At 50.8% G+C, this 21,787-nt stretch overlaps 1 protein-coding gene across 1 annotated transcript; it reads left to right on the top strand.

Annotated features, from left to right (window-relative positions):
- Positions 1–1,002: 1,002 nt before the first annotated feature.
- Positions 1,003–3,273, top strand: C1QL2 (complement C1q like 2). Its single transcript, XM_054830262.1, has 3 exons — positions 1,003–1,073; positions 1,414–2,173; positions 2,500–3,273. Exons 2-3 carry the CDS (start codon positions 1,535–1,537, stop codon positions 2,677–2,679), a joined length of 819 nt encoding a protein of 272 aa, XP_054686237.1. The 5' UTR covers positions 1,003–1,073; positions 1,414–1,534; the 3' UTR covers positions 2,680–3,273.
- The last annotated feature ends 18,514 nt before the right edge of the window (positions 3,274–21,787 follow it).

Here is a 21,787-nt window from a genome sequence, read left to right as displayed (position 1 = left end):
GACTGCCTTCAACTCCGGTGAACCCGCTGGAAATTCACCCTTCTTATGCACCAAGGAAGCGGGGGACCCAGAAATGTTGCCTTTAGGAAATATCACTGTACTACTCTCTTAATAGGGACTGGTGCTTAACCCACCGCTGTGAGATGGGTGGGTAAGATCACAACTTACAAGACGGGAGATCCCTGTAGGCAGTTAACGTTGCAAGAGCTCCCGCTGTACTACCACCGTTTACTCAGAAAATCAAAGGCAATTAATCACAATTTCTCGACTGAGGAAAAAAAAACAACATTTGATTTGGACCCATCATTACACAGGGAAACCCACAAAAACTGTGCTGTAACCCAACCTAAACTCTGCTATAGGTATTTCTTCCTAGGGCTCCCCTTCTACCTGGCAAGCCCTGCCTGGGTTCGGGAAATCGGGACGGGTGTAACGAACTTTAATTACACTTGGATGTCTTGCGGAGCAAGATCCTCCCGCGATGTTGTCTTTGGGCCGCCGAGGCTGGACGGGAGCAGGCTGAGGAAGCCAAGGGGGACACGCCGGGGTAAACTGCTGCCTGCGCGGAGCTTTCCCCTCCCGCAGAAGGCGGTGCGGCTCGGCGGCAGGGAGCTCACCCCGGCAGGACCGGGGGCTCCGGCCGCGGCCCGGGCAGTCGCGCAGGGGCCGTCCGGCCGCGGGCAGGGAGGCACGGAGGGATGGAGGGATGGAGGGAGGAAGAAGTTTCGGGCGGCAGCTGAATGCGATGTGTCCCCGACCGTCCCGGTTTCCGTGGGGCGCAGTTTGGGCGGTACCCGCAGGGACTCCGCCGGTGCCGGTGGGGCGGGCGGCGTTCCCTCCCGACCAGTACCAGCCGTCGGGGGGCCAGAGACCCCGCGAGTGTGCGGGACGCCCCGCCGCCACTCCCCTCCCCTCCGCCCGCCCCGCCCGGGGGGCCGCACCGCCGCCGGCCCTCCTTGCAGCGGGCGGGCGGGCCGGTGGCGGCAGACGGGCACAGCGCGGGCCGCAGCGGCGGCGGAGCCCCGAGCTCCCCCAGGCGGCTCCGCCCCGGCCCCCCGCGCCCGGCGCCGCAGGTGGGTCCGTCCGCCCCGCCCCGCTCGGCTCCGCGCCCCCCCACGTCGGGGCGGCGACGAGGGCGGTCGAGCCTGTCCCCCCCCCGCCCCGCCGCGGGGGCGAGGGGCAGAGCCGGGCGCCCGTTCGGCGCGGCGACGCCCCCGCACCGGCCCAGCCCCGCCGGGCGGACGGGGCGCCGCGTCCCCTCGGAGCGGAGCGGGGCGGTGGCAGCGGCGGCTGCTGCTCTCGGCGGCGGCATGGCGGGGCGAGCGGCCGGCCGGCGGGCGGGCTGAGGCGGGGGCCGGGCGGGGAGGCGCCGGCGGCGGGGGGCTCACCGCCTTTTCTTGCCGTCCCCCGCAGGGAGCGGCCGGCCCCCCGCGCCACCATTGCCTCGCACGGCAAGGAGGACCTGCTCGCCATCGCCGCCCGGCTCTGGCAGCGGAGGAGGCGGCTACTGGCCGCCGCCGGGCTCGCCCTGGCCATGACCGTCGCCCTGCTCGTCGCCGTGCCCCTGCTGCTGCTGCAGGCGCCCGCCGAGAGCGGCGCCCACTACGAGATGATGGGCACCTGCCGCATGATCTGCGACCCGTACAGCGGCGGGCGGCCGCCCGGCCCCGGCAGCACCGCCGCCGTGGAGGCCCTGCAGGACCTGGGCGCCAACCCCCCGCCGCCCTTCGTCCAGGGACCCAAGGGGGAGCCGGGCCGGCCGGGCAAGCCGGGCCCCCGCGGACCTCCCGGAGAGCCGGGTCCGCCGGGTCCGCGGGGCCCGCCGGGGGAGCGGGGCGATGCGGGGAAGCCGGGGCTGCCCGGGCTGGCGCTGGCGGGCGCGGGCGGCGGCGGGAGCGGCGGCGGAGCGGCGGCGGGCGGCGAGGCGGCGGGCGGGCTGAGCGCTGCCTTCAGCGGACCGCGCATCGCCTTCTACGTGGGGCTCAAGAGCCCCCACGAGGGCTACGAGGTCCTCAAGTTCGACGACGTGGTGACCAACCTGGGCAACCACTACGACCCGGCCAGCGGCAAGTTCACCTGCCAGGTGCGCGGCATCTACTTCTTCACCTACCACATCCTCATGCGCGGCGGCGACGGCACCAGCATGTGGGCCGACCTCTGCAAGAACGGGCAGGTGGGTCCCCGCCGCTCCCCCGCTCGTCCCCCCCCTCCCCGGGTCCCCCCGCTCCCGGCCCCGGCCGCGGGCACCGGCCGCCGCCGCTCCCGGGGAAAGAGGCAGCCGGAGCATCCTCCCCGCCGTCGGGGCGGGCGTGCACCGCGGGGAGCAGCTTTAGAGCCGCGACAAACTCCATACTCCCGGCTTGCAAACTTTCCTGCCGGGCTGGGAGGAAGGAGAAGCGAGGAGGGGGGCGGGAGGGCGGGAAGCAGGGCACGGGGGCAGTGGAGGGGCTGGGGAAGAGGGGCTCGGGGAGCTGATGTACCCCGCGGCTGTGTTGGCAGGTGCGGGCCAGTGCCATCGCCCAAGACGCGGACCAGAACTACGACTACGCCAGCAACAGCGTGGTGCTGCACCTGGACTCCGGCGACGAGGTGTACGTTAAGCTGGACGGAGGCAAAGCACACGGAGGCAACAACAATAAGTACAGCACTTTCTCTGGCTTTCTTTTATACCCCGATTAACACAAAACAGGTGACATGACACAACTGGCCCAGCCACCGATGCGCATGGGGCTGGTTGGCATTTCTGTACCCCATCGTGCCGCTGTTCCTGCTGGTCTCCGCTGTCTCCGCAGGTCACTTTAGCTTCATTATCAGTTTGTATGAGTTTTTGGTTTGGTTTTTTTTTTACCCCTGTGGAAACGAAATAGAAGTGAAACAAAGCAATCCCCTTCCTTACTCTTCCCCATTTGCTCTGAACCCCCCTCTCCCTTTGTCAGCCTCAGTGTTTTGTGTGTCACATGAGGAACTCGGCAGCTTGAAACTCTCGAGTGGTTCCTGGGGGGTGTAAGAGAGCCCTGAGTTTGGACTGTGCCGCACACGGAATTTGAACCGGTCAGGTTTTTTTTTGTCAATGAATATTAATTATGCTGATGAATTTTCAGATCGACTATTCACGAAGTGGGACTGGACCATAACTGGTTTTTCCTCTGCTGCTTTGTTTGTATGGGGTCAAGTGTAAACTTTTCTTTTCTGTGCAATGCAATGCTCATGTGAATGATGGTGTCATTAACGTCAAACTGTTCCTGTCTGCAAAAGAATTCAGTCGTTGACCACACTCACCAAAATATCACATTAAATTATGTTTTTAGACAATGCCTTCTTGCTGTCTGTCTCTTCCAGTGCTGCAAAGGAGCGCTGTGGTGGTGCCACGGGAGGGTGGGAGGTAAAGGGGAGGGGTCACTTCAGTCCTTTAGGTTTGCAGCAACATTTACAGTTAGGGTGGGGCACCTTGGCTAGGTCTTGCTTATGGGTCAAGGGGGCTGGGAAGAAGCAGAGGGAGAGGAAAAAAGTTTTGTAAAAAAGCGGCACACAGTCATCGAGAGGTGAAAGTGGGGGTGCGGAGCCGATCTCCTCAACCGATATACTGGGTCTGAGCCTGATCCAGAGGTTAGTGAAGTACAAGAAAAGCAGTTTAATCAGCGATTATGGAAAGCCATGTTTCTGTAACATGCTTGACAAACGTAAGAAGGCAGCGGGGGAGAGAGTTTCTTTAAACCCTCGCGCTGTGCAGTGTGTGTATGGGTTGGAAACCACACCTGACTGTCCATGAGCCTGTACAATCCTCAGGATGGGCTGGGGGAGAAAGCTCACTGAAGACTGACAGATTCAGATCATTTGGAAAGGTTTCTCCTGCTGGTCCTCGGTAAATCCCAGCCACTCTGTGCCCTTTTAAAAGCGCAGGGGTGTGTAACTAGCATGTGTGGTTCTGAGTCTTTGGTGGAGGGTGCATCTTTTATCATCACTCCAGTAGGTAACCTCCTCAGTTTGGCTAAATTGGGGTTGCTTTGCTGAAGCTAAAAAGGAGCTAAAAGATTTACAAAAGCTCTTTCTTTCATTTTATTGTCTTGTCATTTCATTTTTCCCTCCTGAAAGTCTTACCTCCCTATCAGCTTCCTGCCCTTTGCAGCATCAGTGCAGTTTCACAGGTAAGAGAGACAGGAGCCGGACTGCAACTGCTTTGCCAAGGCTGGAGCTTCGCCCCTGCCCTGACTTTGCAGGAGGAAAGGGAGCCACAGCTGGGGTGAACTTGTTCCAGCCCCACTTTGGGGTAGCCTAGTTATGACCAAGTTCTTACAGTCTCTTCTGTCTCCTACCTAGTCCCTGGTGGGTATTGGCTTCCTGTTGGCTGGAAGAAGGGGTCAGAGAGAAAGCAGTTCCTCCCTTCATCCTGTCCTCAAACATCCCCCGGCTGAGGGAAGCAGAGTTCATAACCAGGTACATGTGTTAGACACTTATCAATCTCTAATGTCTTGTCGATTTGTACTATTTAGAATATGATTAAAACCAGTGTCTGAGACTCAAATGAAGTATAATTGCTATGGATCCTCAATTCCCCCTGGATCCGTAATCCTTTTTGACTATTCCTCCCCTCCCCTCCGATGAAATGGAGCTTAGACACAAAGTCCTCGGTTTAAATTTCAAAAAATTAAAATTGACATGCAGCAGCATTAGCAGGAGCCAGGAGGAATTCTAAGGAGGTGCCTGAGCTCTGCTTTATCCTTTGCATTAAGAAGCAATTTGTACTTCTAACAAAGACCCAACTGTTCCCCCTTGGCAAAAGGGCAATGAAGATGCCTTGCAAGGGAATTGCTGTTCACAATACTTAAACAAATTTGAATCTTAGATTTTTAAATCTGTATTCCCTGGTGGAGCCTGCTCCTCACAATTCAAATGCAGGGCTGGTGGTGTGTGCCTGCCAAGGTGTCAGTAGCTAAGCGGATGATGGATTGATGAGGCAATGGGAAGACACAGGCTCGCAGTGGCGGTTTGCCCCGACAGTGATCTATGTATCTGCACATTATCAATGTCATGAGGAGGCTTGAACCACCCTCGCTAGATGTCTCATTTTCCACTTATCTCTTATGTACTAATTATCAGGCTGGATTATTCCCCGGGATAGAAACAAAAAAAAATGCTCGTTGCCACTCCACTGACAGTTTACACAATCGATAGAATGAACGTCCCCCTCAGCTGCTCGCAGCCTTTTTTGTTTCCTCTCCTCATCACAGGGACCTCCAAGATTGCCTCGGGGCGGCGGGGGGGGGTGGGTGGGTTGGTGGCTCTCACCCAGCGTCTGCAGCGGTGGTGCTTGGACAGGCTCTTCCACCCCAGTCATCGTGGTAGTAGCTCAGTGCGTGGGTTGGTTTTTTTCTGAAGTAACACAGGGAAAAGCAATCGGGAGATGAAAAACTTTAGTGCTTGGTGGTGCAGCTGTCCAGAAAAGCAGAGGCAGCGTTGGGGATGGGGATGACAGTTGCTGTGCTGCGATGGCTGTGGGTGACAGCAGGGTCACGTGCAGCCCAGCAAGCAGCTGCGGTGTGCTCCTAACCCTCTGGGCTTTGGCTGGGTCCTCCTTGCCTTACATGTGGTCCATGGGTTCTGTACGTTTCACGGCACAACAAGAAGGGGCTGTTTGTGGCAGGATTGGATTGGAGGAGGACAATTAATGTGTAGTCAGAGGCTGTCCTCAGCTTTCCCTGGGACTGGCTTTCCCAAATGATACTGGCATCTCGAACAACCATTAGCCAGCATCTGCTCTGGAGGTCTGGCCCCTCAGAGGTGTTATTTTACTTGATGAGTAAAGAAAATGCTTTTAAAAATTGTGAGGTGATTGGATGTGATGCAAATAGGGAAACCTCTCTGAAAGAAGTGGAAGGTCAGAGTTTTAGGGAAAAGGTACTTCTATTTTGTGCCCAGTTGCACACTCAAGTTAAAATAATAAAAAGGTTAAGATAAAAAAAAATAGACAGGTGTTCATGCTCTCAAAACAACTTAGATATTGCAGCAACAAATCCCTGATCTTTGTGCTACTGGTATGAGTCCTTGACCCTTGTACCGTACATGGGCAGCGCCAGCTGTGGGAGCGATCCCTGGAAAACAGGGAGGCAGGGAGACATCCAAGCACACAAACCACCATGGAACAGGAACGGGGATGCTGCTGAGACCCCTGAAAGGGGTGCCAGCCATCCCTCGTCTGCAGCCATTCCTTGGAGGAAGGCGTTCAGGTTACTCTGCTCTCCTGCAAGCCAGAGGGCTCGTGGCTGGGCGCTTGTTTTCTTCTAACCTTCACTGGCTTGCTTTAACCTTTACCTGGCAAGTCTCCAGGGAGATGGGTGAGGAAATCCGGCTTTGGCTTGAGTGAAGCAGGTTAGCTGCTGGGGCTAAGTCTTTTTCTGAGTATACCTGTGCTGCAAGAGCAGCTGGGTGTCTCATGTCCTGTGCAGCGTTTGGTGTCTCTGTATTTTCCAGGATCTGGGCTTGCAGGTTTTCTCCTTGATGCTCATCCCTTTGTGGAGTGATGCCTGGGTTGATGGGGCCACACTGGCCCGCAGCGGGGCAGAACAGCCCCATGTCTGGGTTCTCCCCTTTCCCTTTTGCTGTTAGAAAAGCAAAGTGTTGCTTTTTGTGCCTCATGGCTTTACACATGGCCATGCTTTGGTCTTGGGCTTACTGCTTTTGAAACTAACTCTGGGCATTTTTCTCAGTCATTTAATACTTGCTTGGCTCCTTGCTTGGCTCCTTCACTGGCTTATGCTGCATGGATGGGTTTAATCTGTGAACTCAAAGTAGGGAGGATGAGTTTGGTGGATGCTCAAGTGATCTTCTGCTTATGCCACAGACTAATTATATTAAAGGGGTCTGTGGAGGACAGAGGCAAAATGGCATATATGTCTATTTTAAATCTAACATATTTGTGTTAAATACCTTTTTTTTTTTGTAACATGCCTTTTTTTTTCCTTATTGTGATTGGGCTGAACTCTGAAAAATTCCTGTCTTGGTATTGTCTCTGGAATAAAGGAGCCTGTCAGAATAAAATAAAGACTAACTGAATCTTCACCGACTTTGAGACTCCACAGAGTTTGGTTCTTTTTACTGCGAATGTCTGCATCGTGCAGAGACTTGGAAAATTAATTACAGATGAGAGAGGTAAACTGTTACCGTGTGGACACCCTGGCATTTACGGGTGAGAGCCTGCTCTCAGCTGCCTTCACATCTAATGGCAGAAAGAGGTTCAACTTGATTATAAACTGTGGCTAATCTGCAAATGGGGTCCCATTTCTCTAGACCAAGTTCAGAAGTGAATCCCTTGGTCACAAAGCAGGTGCCACAGCAGAAGTGGGGGAGATGCTTCACTATTTCTTGAGCCCACTTGCCCTCGAGTCAGCTTCATTTTTGAAGGCTGAGCGGATTAAAGCAGGAGGCTGAGCTCCTTCTGATTGCTCTTGATTTAGGACCAGTTTGTTACTGGCCTTAACGATGGGTTTTGAAGAGGCCAGTAGAGGGCAATGCTGGTTCCCTGGAAATAGCCTGCGGGCCAGCGGCATTACCTCCTGGGTAAGCAAGAAGCTGAAGCTACGGTATGATTTGATGTCCTAGGCTTGAACGTACATCGGAATTCCCCTTCTTTCCCCCTGTGTTTCAGGCTGAAGCCCTGAGAGCTGGTGGTTTCAGGTCACAGCCTGAAAGGTGCCGAGCCCCTGCTGCGTCCTGGCCCCCGCTGCAGCGTGCTCTGCGGGATCTCGCTCTCAAGGTTTTGCAGAGCGTAATTCTGGAGGAGCCGTGAGTTATGGCCCTGCTTCCTTGTAAAGAAAGTTTTAAATGCCCATCTTCTTTGGGTTCTTCCAATTATAAAATAGCCTGAATTAACCATTACTCTGTGTGGCACAGCTCTATATTCTAATAAATGGGAGTAGATTTTCTTCACAGGGGGCTGATGGCATATCCCTCTCTGTTGCATTTGCTCCTCTTTTGGTTTTTTGGCATGAGCTAGGGTAGAAACAGAAAAGACATTCTTGATCCCTGTGATCTGCTGCCCTATTAATGCAGGATTATTTCCTTCAGTGCGCTGCGAGCACGGTGACATGGGGAGCATGGCTTGCCTGCAGTCTTTGGCTGCGCTCCTCCCAGCGAGGGGACATCCACATGATCCTGGCTCTTCTTTTTGCTTGCAGCTGCCAGATCATGTCTAGAAAAACAAACAAACAAAAATATCCAACCTCAGTCTCGAATGCAGCTGAAATGTTTTCTTGGTGCCATTTCTCTTTGTCAACAAATTGCTTATTGCTTAAGTGTTGTGATGTGATCCCCATCCCAAAGAGGAGAGATCTGCTGCTGAAAACGAGGGAGAAACATGCCCAGGAGAATAACTTATTTGAAGATGTTAGCTATCCTCTGCACAGGCTTTATGAACAATGATTCTTTATCCAATCTTAGTTTTAAGATGCAATTTTGACGGTATGATAATGCACAGAAAATGTTTTAACTCCTTGGGGAAGGAAGCTGCTTTTCAGGTAGTGTCGTGCTCTTCCCTTAGTATTGTAATGCTGTTCCTGAAGCTTCACGTCAGCCGTGCTGTGCTGCAGCATGTGAATGCAGGAGGTGATGGAGATCAGATCCAGGTGGGTTTCTCTCTGTTTTGTTTTGGTATACAGTTGAATTCTTGACGTTTGCTTCTCCTTCTCCTGGCACCTCATTTTTCATGGAGCTGTCCTTCCTGGGAGCTGGGAGCCCAAGGGCCAAAGTCTGCTTCCAGATACACTGATCTAATTCTTCTCAAACTTAGTTTTTCCCAGCATCCGTGGAGTCAGAATCAAGCCTTAAGTACATTACATGTAGCTACCCTCGGATTGCCAGTGTGGCAACTGGTTCCTGCTATGTAGTGTTTGGGGACGTATTATAATGAATCTCGGTCTTTGCACCCTAGCAATGGAAATGGTCCAGCTCCATTTTGTGTCCTGCCCAGTAAGTGTCACTGTATAAATACCTTGCAGGGAAAACACCATTAGCATCTGCCGAGAGGGTGGAGCAGCTCCTTTTGCCAGCATCTAGCAACCTGCTTAGGAAAGAGAGGTGTCAAATACCTCCGAAGCTCAACTCCTCCAAGACCCTGCTGAGTGCATCGCTGCAGCTGAGAGAGCTTGGATCGTAAACTTTAGCATCCCCTCTCGAAAGGCAAAGCATCCTCGAGGAGTAACACTGTACTGCTATTTATCAATTTATGTGAGAATGAAGCTTGAACGTTATTAGAGCTGAAACGGTAATTAAGCCAATAAATTCCTTTGTCTTTTTGGGCGTGTTTGCAATTAATATGCAAAATCCCATTGATTCCAGCAACTCCGTAATTCACGGTGCATAGTGGTATTACATATTGATGGCATACACGGTGAAATCTCCAAAAGACACTGCTGTGCATGGTAAGAATGAATACTGCTGTGATCCCAGTTAAACCGTTACGGGCTGGGTGAGTCACGGTGCTGCATCAGGTTCTACCGAAGCCTTGGCTGTCAGTGGGGGGCAGGAAGACCACACAGAAATGTGTCTCTGGTGAGCATACGCTGTGTCTGAATGGCTATTCGTACTTTATATTGCTTTCAGAATTACTGTGGAAAAGAGGAAAGGTGTTCCAGCTGATCCTAAAAAAAGGCTCGAACTGGTGTGAAGAGGAACTGATTGTAAAGGAAATATGTATTTGGATCCAAGCAAACCAGGTCTTTAAGGCAGTTGTAGCTTTACTTCATTTCTGATTGGGTGATCTAAATAATCTTTCCTCAAATGAAGTTTGTTCAAAGCTGTGAGAAGGGAGATGGGACAGGAAGGCTGCTCAGAGATGTAATGTTTTCTCTCTTCCAGGGGAATGTTGTTTTGGCAACCAAAAGTCCATGACCACTGAACCTCTGCCTCAAATTGCCTTTTGCAGCATCAAAATAAGTTCTGCTCAAATCTTTTCCAACATCTTTCCCTAAGGCAGCAAAATCAGGGGGACATTGTAAGGAATAATTGGCTCTTAGTCTCAAAATATTTAATTGAGAAGGCCATCTACGTGAGATTTTCTTGCTGGTTTTCCTTACCTTTGGACTCGTTAGCCTCCCCAGGTCTGTAACAGCTCTGGTCTTTAGGTGGAAGGGCTCAAGAAAAGGCATGTGGCTGGTGGACTACATGTTCTCTATGGGGTTGGCGTGATCCCTATCAAAGCTGGTGGGCAGGTGCTCAGTGGCTTTAGTGGGCAGGATCAAGGTTAGGTTTGATCTTTAGTTGGGATTTTGTGATGGTACTGGTTTTTGTTACTGTTCTCAGTTCTCATGAAGTTATTTGATTTGGTCTTGGCATAATCAATAAGCCTCTGTATTGATATGTACAGTCTTTGAAGCCTGTGGAGCAGAGCATGGAATGAATGTGCTTTTACTTCAGAATAGCACAAATCAAACACACAGCTGTTGAATTAATTCGTGGTTGGTGTTTTCTGAGAACTGCAATTCAGATTTCCTCTTCCATTTCCCACTACCATCCTTCCAAAGAGAAAAAAAAAAGCCGGGGAGGTAAAACTGAAGCAATTGTAGGCTAGTGTGATACCCTTGTACGCAGAGGCTGTATGATGGTTTTAGAGAAGAGCAGACTGAATGGAAGATGAACAATACACAAGATGCTATCTCTGATTTCAGAGATCCTGTCTTTGAATTCAGGCACAATGACAAAGCAGAATTCTTGATAGCTTGTCCAATTTTCTTTTGAGTTAGTGCACTAACTAACTAACCACAACTAGCCACAAGCTGTCCTTTTACTTTTTCTTTTCTATTAGTGGACTAATAGGACTGCCAAGTTTTACTTTCTTAGATGGGTCTTAAATGGGAAGTGGTTGCTTCATGGAAGCAAGATGCCTGGAGAATGAATTTATGGTAGCTTGTAGCCACCGGAAACCTCTGTATTCCAGCAGACTTTAAATTGAAAAATGGAGCTTGCTTCTCATACTAGATTTCTCAAACTACTTTCTCCAAGCAATAGAAAACCAAACTTGTCAGGTAGGCAGGGATTCATTGCAATAGCTACATTTTGAGGTATCTGTAAGTGTTTATCACTTGATTCGCTCCTGGAAATTTCTGAGTGAAATACGAGAACCTGGAGTGCTTAAGAAGGTCAGATGAGGTGAATGTAATAGTCCCCTCTGGCCTGAAAAATCCACAAACTGTGCTGTCAAATGGAAGTATGGACAAAGGCAGAGCTGAGGTTTTAAAAATTTCTTAGCTATCACAGACCGGTAGTGTTTTGCCTCAGCCCAGGGTGGGAGGAATATGGCTCATGGTTCAGAGAGGGTTTTGGGGTAAGACTGAACGATCATCTGTATCTGCAAACTGAGGTCAGTCACTGCCCTTGGACATTTTAAACTCGTTCTATCTCCAAGGCAGGAACACACGTCTTCTAGGGGCAGAGTGACCTGGTGGTTTCCTATTGTTTCCCCGTGGGCTTCTCCATTGGTGGCAATTCCTTGGGCAGGCATCAGAGTCGGCATCAGGTAATGAAGAGGAAGCTGTGGATTTAACAGATGTGAAGCTGTCTTCTTCCTTTCTATCTTTTATTGCTGATAAATAAGAAAATGATCTGCAACTGTAGCAAATTACATTCAAAACAGCTGTGTCAATGTTACGATATTGGTCAGATGACTTAGAGGAATCTCCTATATAGTAATTTCAAAGCCCATTGGGTAATGTACCTCAAGACCAGTTATGGATGATGCATTGCCAGGACAATCAGTGTTGTGTGGGACAGTGCCAGAGTGTGTCCTGTGCTCTGCTCTGCTCAGTGCCATCGTTAGTGCTGGGACTGGTTAAGTAGAAGACCTGTCTGTTAAATCTGCAGATGACATGAAGGCAGAAAACAGGATTAAATTCAAAATAACCTTGACAAAACAGAGGAAAGGGATGTTAAAAAACCAGGAGAGAATTCAAGAGGTGCAAGTTACCTCTACCTGGAGGCAGTCCATGGCATGAACATGTGCTGGGAATCCAGAGGAGCAGAGAGGATGGTTAGGAACAGTAACCAGGGAGCTGCTTCTCAGGGGGGGATATGGAGGACCACTGACTGTACGTGAGGTGACTGTGTATGTTGTGGAAAAGGCCAGTGTACATATTGAACTGTGCACATATTGAGCTGTGCTGGAAGTGGAGCTGGAGCAGAGCCTCCAAAGGACATGAAGTAATCCCGCTCTCCTGGGATCTGGGATGATCTCACCTGGAGCAGTCTCTACTTGTGGGGACCGTGCAACCAGAAAGCTGTGAGATGGCTGGGGATGGTTCAGGAGACAACTGGATTTCCAGTCTGGCAACCTGGAAAATGCAGCCTGAGAGGAAAGAGGGATGGATTGAGCTGCTCAGCCTGAAGAAGAGGGTGTAGGGGGCACAAGGGGATGGTCCTTAAGGACAAGAGAGGAAGGGAAATGTGTTCTCTGTGCTCATTTTGCATAGGAAAGAAGAGGGCCTTGAGATGCATTAGCAAGGTCAAACAGAAAGAGAAGCTTTTGGATGGTGAGGTGTGGGAGCAGGTTGCCTGGGAAGGTTGTGGATCTCCAGCACAGAAGGACTCTAAGAGGGCATTAGACCTCCATTGGATTTGGCTGCAGCATTGCTGTGTTGGGATGGGGAGCCAAGCGAGATGACTTCTCGAGATCCTGTGCACTATTGATTTTCCATCACCCTTTCTTTTTCCATATATCTGCAGAGATATATACACCCACCTGCCTGCCTGTAATATAGCCCTCTGAAAATGAAGTTTGCTGTGTTTCTGTGCCCCAAGTGATGCTCTCTCCGCACACCGCAGTGACTGCATCTCTGTTAGGTCCATTTTGGAAGGGCTAGGTTTTCCTGTGAGGTCTTTCCAGCTTGCCCCCCGCCCCCGGACAGGAGTCCTTTGCTGGCAATGGGGTGGGGATGGGGCTGGCCTTGAGGGTCGCTCCCCAAGAGAGGGCGTGCGACGGCCAGGAATGGCAGCGCTGCCGGGCTGGGCTGCCGGCGCGGCCGGGGCCGGGGCCGGGGCCGGGGCCGGGGCCGGGGCCGGGGCCGGGGCCGGAGGGGGGGTTAGCTGGCGATGGAGGGTGGAGCGTCCCCGCTCTGCTCTGTTCGGCTGCCTGCTTCCGTGTCGCGCAGGTACAAGTAGCAAACAGCATCCCGTAGAGGCTCTGAGGCGCGGGGGTTTTGGGGTGAGGAGGAGGTGGAGGTGCGCGGGGTGATGGGGTGTGTGCAGGATGGTGCTTGTGGAAGGGCTTTTGCCAGGAGTGAGCCCCTGGAGCTGAGCCCTGGATCGTCTCTGTTTTCATAGCTCCAGACTGTTGCAGCTCATGCTGCCAAGATCCCCCCAGGTCCTACTGAGTGACCCTGCAAAGGTGTTACCACTGCACTGGGTGCCCTTCTGGCGTTACCTCTACAAATCTGTCTGAGCACATTATTTTTGCATCTACGATAAGGAGATGGAAACCTGGACCTGCTGTTGAGATTTCCATGGGCATCTAGCACTCAGATCCCTTTGAAGTTCATGGACATGAGAAACATATACCTCTGAGCTCCAGGGGCCCTGCCTGTATGTGCCTGGTGCACCAGCGCACAGCACCGTGGGGCTGAGCCCGGGGGGGGGACACACACGAAACGCACTGCTTTCACTGCAGTGCCCCTCTCCCTGCCCCCCCAAAGTGAGGATGCCTCAGAACTGTTAACTTTATTTTTTATCTGTATAATCTGCAGGTTATGCATTAAAAAACAGCCAACATAACCCCAAGCCTCTTCCCCATGCAATTCACCATTAGTGGCTGTGTGTGAGTGATGCAGAGGTTTATCTCTCTCTGGATCCCTGTCACTTAATTTCCTTGTTCTTGTAGTCCCTTTGCTCTGCACCTCTGGTGTTGGGGTGCTTTCTGAGGTCTCCTCTTCAAGTCCTAGTGCTCTTCCAGTTGCACCAATTCTACATGTGAAAATAGAGTGTTCATTGAAAGAGAACCTTTGAAACATTAAAAGAAAGGGGAGAATAAAAAGAAAGAGGAGAACACAGCATAGTTTGGGTACCCTGCTTATGGATTTTTTGTTTTTCCCTCCTATCAGCTGAGATCACAAAAGGGAAAAATGATAATTTTGTTCAGAAGAAAAAAAAAAATCCCACTGTAAAAATGTTCACGCTTTTCAAGTCTCAGCTTGAGTTTGCTTTTATATCATTCACAATGGTCTGACTATCCTTGTTTCCATCCTGGGCTGGAGTTTCTATATTTAAGCCTCTGCAGGACACAGTTTACAGTGGTGGTGCTGACTCACACTTCATTAAGAGTCACAAACAGTGACTCCTGCGATGCATCAGCCACCGCCAGGACCCACACTGCTTGCAGCCAAGCTGGGCAGAGCCCAGCACCTCGCAGGGCTGAGCCCATCGGAGGAGGATGTAGCGCTATCAGCCACCACTGGCTTGACATTCGGCTGAGCCAGCGTCACCGGCTTCACGCGATGGGGCGGCGGTGGGATGTGTTACAGTGACTGAAATGAGATCATTGGGAAGTGAAATCAGATTCAATTGCATTAGAAATTCATGTCAGATAAAGCTAGCAGAGGTACTGCAGAACTAGCAGACCATTGCTGGGCTCACTATACGGCTGGTTAATATATTTATTACATATCTCTCCCAGACTGACTCTGGGCTCAAATTAAAAAAAAAAAAAAATTTCTTTTTCCTCTTTTTAGTTCCTCATCTGGTGTTTTTGTTATATTTGGCTCTTCCCCGGTGTTTGATTGGATTTGTCAACTTATTAGTTGTGTCAGTAGAGTGATCCACAGAAAGATGGAGTTAGGCTCGGCACAGGGAAAGAGCGTATATCAGATTTTCCTGCTTCTGCACGCCGCAGGTCTGGTATCACTTGCAGTGACCACCAGCAGGCTGTACTGACCCGCTGGCAGCTAGTCTGTATGGCTCAATAGGAACACTGATTAAAATTCGGCATTAGCTGTATAGCTTGGATAATACTTCAAGGCTGATTGACTTGCAATATGCTAGCAGAGCACGGGTGTAAAGGCAGTCTTCGGCAGTGCCTGCCTTTTCTGCCCGCTGGAGGGTTCCTCCTCCAGCCTCTCCTGGAAGCCTCTTATGGGATGCTGCCTCCTGCCCTGCTCCTGGCTGACAGGACCACTTTTATTTTGGTGATAACAGCATGCATTGCTGATTTTCCCACCTCTATAACTGAAATAAAACATGATCTATATGTGTCTCTAGGAAGAAAAATCACTGATTCTTTGGGTAGGTCACTCATCTCACCTCCTCCACCATATACTGTCTTTGCCCTCTGTGCCCTGATGTCTGTGAAAAGTTGGTTGGGGTTGGGGTGCCCAGCTCACTGCCATCACTCTGACCACAGGCTTTCTGCTGCATTTCTGTGCTCCTTGGTCTCTGTCTCCAGCCCTTGCTGTTTGTCCTCTGGTCCCACCAGGCAAGTATGATTTTGTGTTTGTTGCCTGCGTGGCATGTGGTGGGGACACAGTCCGGGGTTAACATACAGAAATTGTAGAATTGATGGAGTTGGGCAGGTTTGTACTGCTAGCATGTCTCAGACAGCAGAGTTTGGGTCTCTGACTCTCACAACAAAGTGAGTTATACCTCGGGGAGCCTTGGAGAGTGAGCATGCCTTTGGGATACCTTCCCAAACCTGCTCCCAGCTTGCTGCGACCTGGCTCAGACTTTCTGAGCCTGAGGTGGTGACTTAGTATTCAGTTTCCTCCATGAGTTCATCTGCTTCCCAAACCACGTGCGGTGTTGGTGTCCACACCATCATCCCGCAGTGATGAGTTCCCACAGATACCTGCTGTGCACGGCAATTCCTCTTTCTCTCTATTCAAGGTGCCCCCTCTTCGCTTCGTTAGCTGCTCCCCCCTTCTGTACGGTGCGACATGGCCACCTACGTCTGGGCTTTCCCAGATTTCTCCTGCTCTGTCCCTTCAACTCCCATGGAGGAAAGGGAGTCTGTAAGCACGGACCCAGAGAGCAACACGTGTCACTTTGCTTTGTGTTCAGGGATCCCTCTGCTGCACCCCCCTGCTTTGGTGCAAGCAGCCGAGCCCTCCCTTTACAAATACGAGACCGCCTATAAAAAGAGCATATCTGGAATAGAGAAGCAAAAGCATCGTCAGCCCCAAATAACCACACTGAGAATTTGCATTTTTCGGTGCAGTCTCAGCCATCCCAGAGCGGTCACGGGGTGTGATCTCCATGGAATGGTTTTATTTTAGCCTGGGCGGGAAGTGGGAGTCCCTGTAAGCCAGAGGGTGAGGAGGTGAAGCTGTGCTTTGGACAGAGCAGGCAAAACCCTGGCAGAACTCCCACCTACTTCAAAAGGGGTCCGTATGGTCTGTTGATTAAAATGATTTTAATTCAAACCAACATTAGCCTGTTCCTTGTTGCATGGAGCAGGGAAGGAGAGAAAAGACAGGGATTTGATGCTGTTCTTTTTGCCTTCTGATTCTCAAATTTTGGTGCAGGGTGGGGAAACATCTGCTAATAGCAACCCTCAGGGTAAAGCTTTTTAAAAATATTCTCCATAGGGTTTTGGCCAACTAAACGAAACCAGAAAACCCCTCACCCCTATATTCAGTGCTTATACTTCATGGTGGGTATCTCTCAGGTGTAATTTCATCCTTGATCTCACCCCAAAATTAGACGTATAACAAACACATCAAGATTGAAGTGAACCAGTGTGATCTGGAGAGATTAGGGTAGTGGGTTCTGTGACCTGCAAAAAATCAGAGTCTGAAGCAAATAATACTCTGTGTGTAAGGAGTGCTGAAGAACATGGATGGGGATGGGGAAGAGGGTGCATCAAGCATTACCTGCTGATGCAGACACCCACCAGGCTTGCTCATGTACTGGTTTGTGCACACACTGACTGGGCTTGATGGATTCACCCCCAGCTGCTGTTTCAGAGGAAATCTGCATGCTGCCTCTGCTGAAGCTTTACGGACAAAAACTTGGGGAGGGATGATGCATGGTCAGTGTGAGAGCGAAGAGTGTTATATTATCTTCTACCTCTTGCACTACCTACATCTGAATGTTAATTTTTGCTTTCTGTTCAAGGGAGGCTGCTAAATGCAAATTACATCTCCACCACTAGAGAAACTGGTAAGGTGATGGTAAAAAATATACGGAATAAATTACCTTAAGCAATGCGTTTTACTAGAGAGAGCAGGGGGGAGGTGGAGGACACTGTAAATATCCTTTATGTACATCCCTATGTAATCCTAGTGGTGTAGAGCAGGAGAGGGCACAGAGCCTTGGGGTTCACCCAGGCATTTATACAAAATAAGATGCAGCAACAGTGGCAGTCTGTGCTAAAGCTAAGCCATAATTAAACACTTCCAGGTAGTTTAAATGAGACATGCACATTTAGAAGATAGTTTTTAGTGGTTCATGTCATCATCTGACTAGCAGAGAAAACAAACAGATGTGGCACGTACTAAAAAAAGATATGGAGGGAGAATGAAGTAGCTTCACAAATTAATCCTTGGTCCTGCTCTGGTGGGAAAAGGACAGGGACTTCCAGTGTCCCCAGCACCCAGCAAAGCCTTGGCAGGGGTGGGTGAGCACCACTGGGTTTATTCATGGTTTAACACTGAACTCCTGTCTAACACTTCCACTTTGCAGCACTGTCGTTTGCATGACGACCATTGGCTGTGGATCCAGATGTGCCTTGTGTTTGTGCAAGGATGTCAGTGTGTTTCAAGCTGATGCTTTCCGCTCTCCTTCCCTGTCCTGGTGGGTGTAACTCACCCCACAGCCATCCCTCCATCAAAGCAGGGTGGCAGAGGACAGCTGGGGCTGTGGTCCTGAGCACCTTCACCTACCAGCCATGTTTCTCCCCTGATGAGGGTCAGTGCTTGGTGAAGAGCAGCCAGACAAAGCCCAAAACATGAAGCTGCTGTTGCTGAGCCCGTTGTGGCACAGATGCTGGAGATGATGGCTGAGGTGAAACCGCCTGACGGAGGTCAGGGCATGGCCCTGTGACTGCGAGCGACTGAACCAGGGTGGCCTGGAAAGCAACTGTCCCTTCAGCTGGGAGGTCTCCCCTCACAGCTGGGATTAGTGAATTGAGAGCAAATGTGTTAGCTTGAACCTCCAGAAAGGTGGTTTCCTCAAGGCCAGAGCCACTAAAGCCCATTGGAGCCAGATTCTTTGATTTTTTTACAGCAATGACAGCATTTGCACATGGTTACCACCCATCAGGTGTGAAGAGAAAACTTCCAGCTGAAGGGGCAACTGCCTTCGAGCCCAGCCTCACAATCTGTTAAATTGCTTCAGCTCAATCATGGGGAACTGCCTGAGCATTTCCAAGGAGAGTATCTGATGGGAATGTGCACAAGGCTCTGGAATTCAATCTCAAGACAAAAACAGGGAAAGAAAAGTTCCGCTCCAGCACCGTAAATTCCTGGTGAGACTCAAACCAGCTAAATATCTTGTGGGAATGCTGGGCGCCTGCTTCAAACACCTTCCCATCAACTCCAGCAAGGAAGAGACCAACCCTGTTGGTGAACAACACCTGTGCACTACTGGGGTGCTGCCTTGGTCCTGACCTGCCAGGACCTTGCAGAATCCAGCACTTCATCACTATTTGGGACAATAGACTTTGGCAGGGTTATGCTCATTATTTTTAAATCCTTGAAGGAATGAGCAATTCCTTCATAGGATCGAGCATTTTCCCCCATCCCATCTTCTGCAGAGCCCCTGCAGTAGAAACCTACATCCCCTGATGTCATCTGGCCTCCTGTTTTGCAGGTTTCTACTGCAGGGGCTCTGCAGAAGATAGGATGGGGGAAAATGCAGAGTCCAGCCAGCAGTCAGGCACTTGACGTGGCAGCGGTACCCTTGGTGCTGGGGGAGCATCGTCCTTGCCCGCGGAGACAGGAGGGAAAAAAGCCGCTGCTCCCGACGGCTGTGCTGGAGATGCCGGCTGGAGTTAGGACTGGCTTGACGGCTCCTGACGGTAGCAGGATGGGAGCCTGGAGGTGATTTAACCATGCCTTTGCCATCACCGTGGTGGTTTCTGTGTGTTCCTGGTCGTGCCGTGAATTCAGGGACACTGCGTTAGGATGCCAGGTGAGGCAGTCTGGTGAGCGGGAGCTCGTTGCACCCCAGCCATGCGACTGCAGGGGATGAGCTCGGCTTCCCTGCCTTGGAGCTTTGCTTCAATATTTACATAAACATTGACACATGTTTAAAAAGCTTCAGCTGGAACGAGCGAGACCAAACACTGCTGTGGGAATGTCACCGTGTCCTTTTTTAGAGAGAGCGTGGGGGGTCTGCTGTTGGGTGCAGAGCTCTTTCGGGACGACAGCAGTTTGATGCGAAGCCAAGTCTGTAGCAATGGATGAGCTTTTACACAGGCCAGAGGTGAGAGACAGAAGAAAAAGGGATGCTTGGATCTGTGGTACTAGCTTGAAACATGAAGCCAAGACCCATCTTAGCAGTTTTTGTTAGAGATGTCCCAAGGAAAACAAAGACCAGTTTGGGATGGAAACTGAACTGGCTTCAGGTCTACCAAGGAGCCTTTAAAGATACAGCACAGCACCCTGACTGGGAGCAGCCCTGTCCTGCCAAAGGGGATTGTCCAAGGGGGCCCTCAGAGCCACCTTGCATTAACTCCTTGGGCAAACGCTTGGTCCCAGCATAAGAATTTCCGTGATTATTCTGCGCTGGGAAAGCTGGATTTTCCTAGGCATTACGCAGACAGCTGAGTAAAGGATGGTGCTGGCCAAACACTTCCAAAAGCCATTATGGATATTTTAATGGTGCTGTGGACTTATTTTCCAGCTTTCTCTGAAAAATAATTTGGGGTGCATCTACACGCACGTATGTTGAGCTTGGTGTCTCTCCAGAGAGAGGAAGGGGTGAGAACATCGCTCTGCTATTTGTTTCCAAAGTCAGGATGTACAAACAATATCAATATTTATTAGGCAGCTTTGTTTATCCCAGGACTGTAACAAAGAAAGTGACTTAGATTGTGGTGTTTGTTCTCTTTGCAGTGTCCTATTCCTCACTTGCGATTGCGGGTCTGTCTTAATGCATATTTTATTTCCCTTTTCTGAAGACAACTGTAACCAGAATAGCTTAAAAAAGGAAAGTGGCACTTAGTTGATGGCTGGCTCAGTGGTTATATCATTTCTGTTTTTAAGAGCCCCCCCTCTGTGATAAAGACAGCAGCACTCACCACCCAGGCTTACAACAGCAGCTTTCTTGCCAGATTTTGCCCTTCCACCCTTCCTTCCTTCCCCTCAGCTGCTTTAAATAAACAGGGAAGTTTTAAGTTACAACGAGACCAGTAAATTTACTAAATCTCCACCTATGAATGGCTTATTTTGTTCACTTCAGCTTGAATCTGATTTCAAGCGACATCAAGAAGAAGAAAAATATCCCCAAATCCCCAAACCCCACTTAGAGCATCACCAAAGTGCCCAGTCAGCAGTTCCTGTGGCAGCGTTGCTGGAGGCTGCTTGCTGTGCCCCTTGCTGACGAGACCGCGGAGGGGGTGGAGGGGGATTTCTAGGATTTCTGCTGAACTACAGAAGTGAGAATTTAGGTGGTTACTATTTATTAAAGATGCAAAAAGTCAGTCCCACACACAGGGACTCTCTGCCACTGCTTGTTGCATCTTTACGTGAGACGGAAACACACTGTAAGGCACGGCGCGGCCGCCTCTGAAAGCACAGGACTGTTACCAGCTGCTCCCTTTAAATTAATTTCCCCAAAGTCAGTCACAACATGAGCGGAGTGACGATCCTGATGACACTTCCCAAACACTTAGTACTGGGAGCGAGCGGCACCAGAGGACTCGCGCCATGTTCTGTGCTGCGTGTCTCCGGTATAAATAGCCTGGCTGGAGGATCTTTTGCCCAAAATGATGATGGGAGGGTGATTTTATGTTAATTCAACATGTCAGCTTTTCTGCGAGCTGTGTTTGAAACCAGGGACCCCAGAGGTCTCTGCTCTGCCTCGATCAGGAGCACTAAGTTGATTAAACTGAACATCAGGCAATGCGAGGGTTGTTCATAGCTGGCTGGCGGGCACGAAGGCTCTTGGTGTGGGCAGTGTTGGGCAGGTAGCTCCTAGGTACTTCACAAACTGCTTGCTGTGTCCTCTTGCACGAGGAGACTAAAAATCCTTCAGAAAGTCCCTTAGTAGATGGTTTCTCATCCTTCCCCTTCTGTGTTTTGACCAGCTGTGAGCAAGTGGAAGGAGAGACAAGAAAGTGAGCAAACCCCGGGGAACACAACCATGCCCGAGGCAACGCGTTTACCAGTACTTCAAAGGGGGGTTTGAGAAAAGTATGTGAAAAGTGGCACTCCATAAGACACCGGCAGAGACCTGCAGTGATTTGTGTTGATTAGCTAACAAGCAGTCTGTTGGAGATGGACTTACAGACCCCTCAGCCTTCACTGCATAGAAAGACCAGTTGTAGTGTTGAGCTTGTGAATCGGGGTCCACCCTGGGTGGTGGTAACAAATGAAGTACTTAGGGAAAGATCCCGAAGACTGATAATGACTGAAAGCAAACGCTGGTGGAACGGCAGCCCTTGCCTGTTTGCAAGGCCCCTGGGGTTTTTGCTTGAGTCATTCAGGTGGGGAGAGCGTGTATGAATGTGGAAATCATCTGCGGCGTGTCGGAGCTCAACTCTTCCCATCAATGGGGGCTCCTGGCTCATGCTCTTCAGGCATCTGGTCCCTCCAGCTCATCTTTTCAACTTTAATGAGAGATGTATGTGTGCTTCCCCTTCCCCCCCCAATACGTT

This window comes from Grus americana, chromosome 6 (assembly GCF_028858705.1).
Source record: "Grus americana isolate bGruAme1 chromosome 6, bGruAme1.mat, whole genome shotgun sequence".
NCBI lineage: Eukaryota > Metazoa > Chordata > Aves > Gruiformes > Gruidae > Grus > Grus americana.
This window is presented reverse-complemented; position numbering and strand designations above follow the sequence as displayed.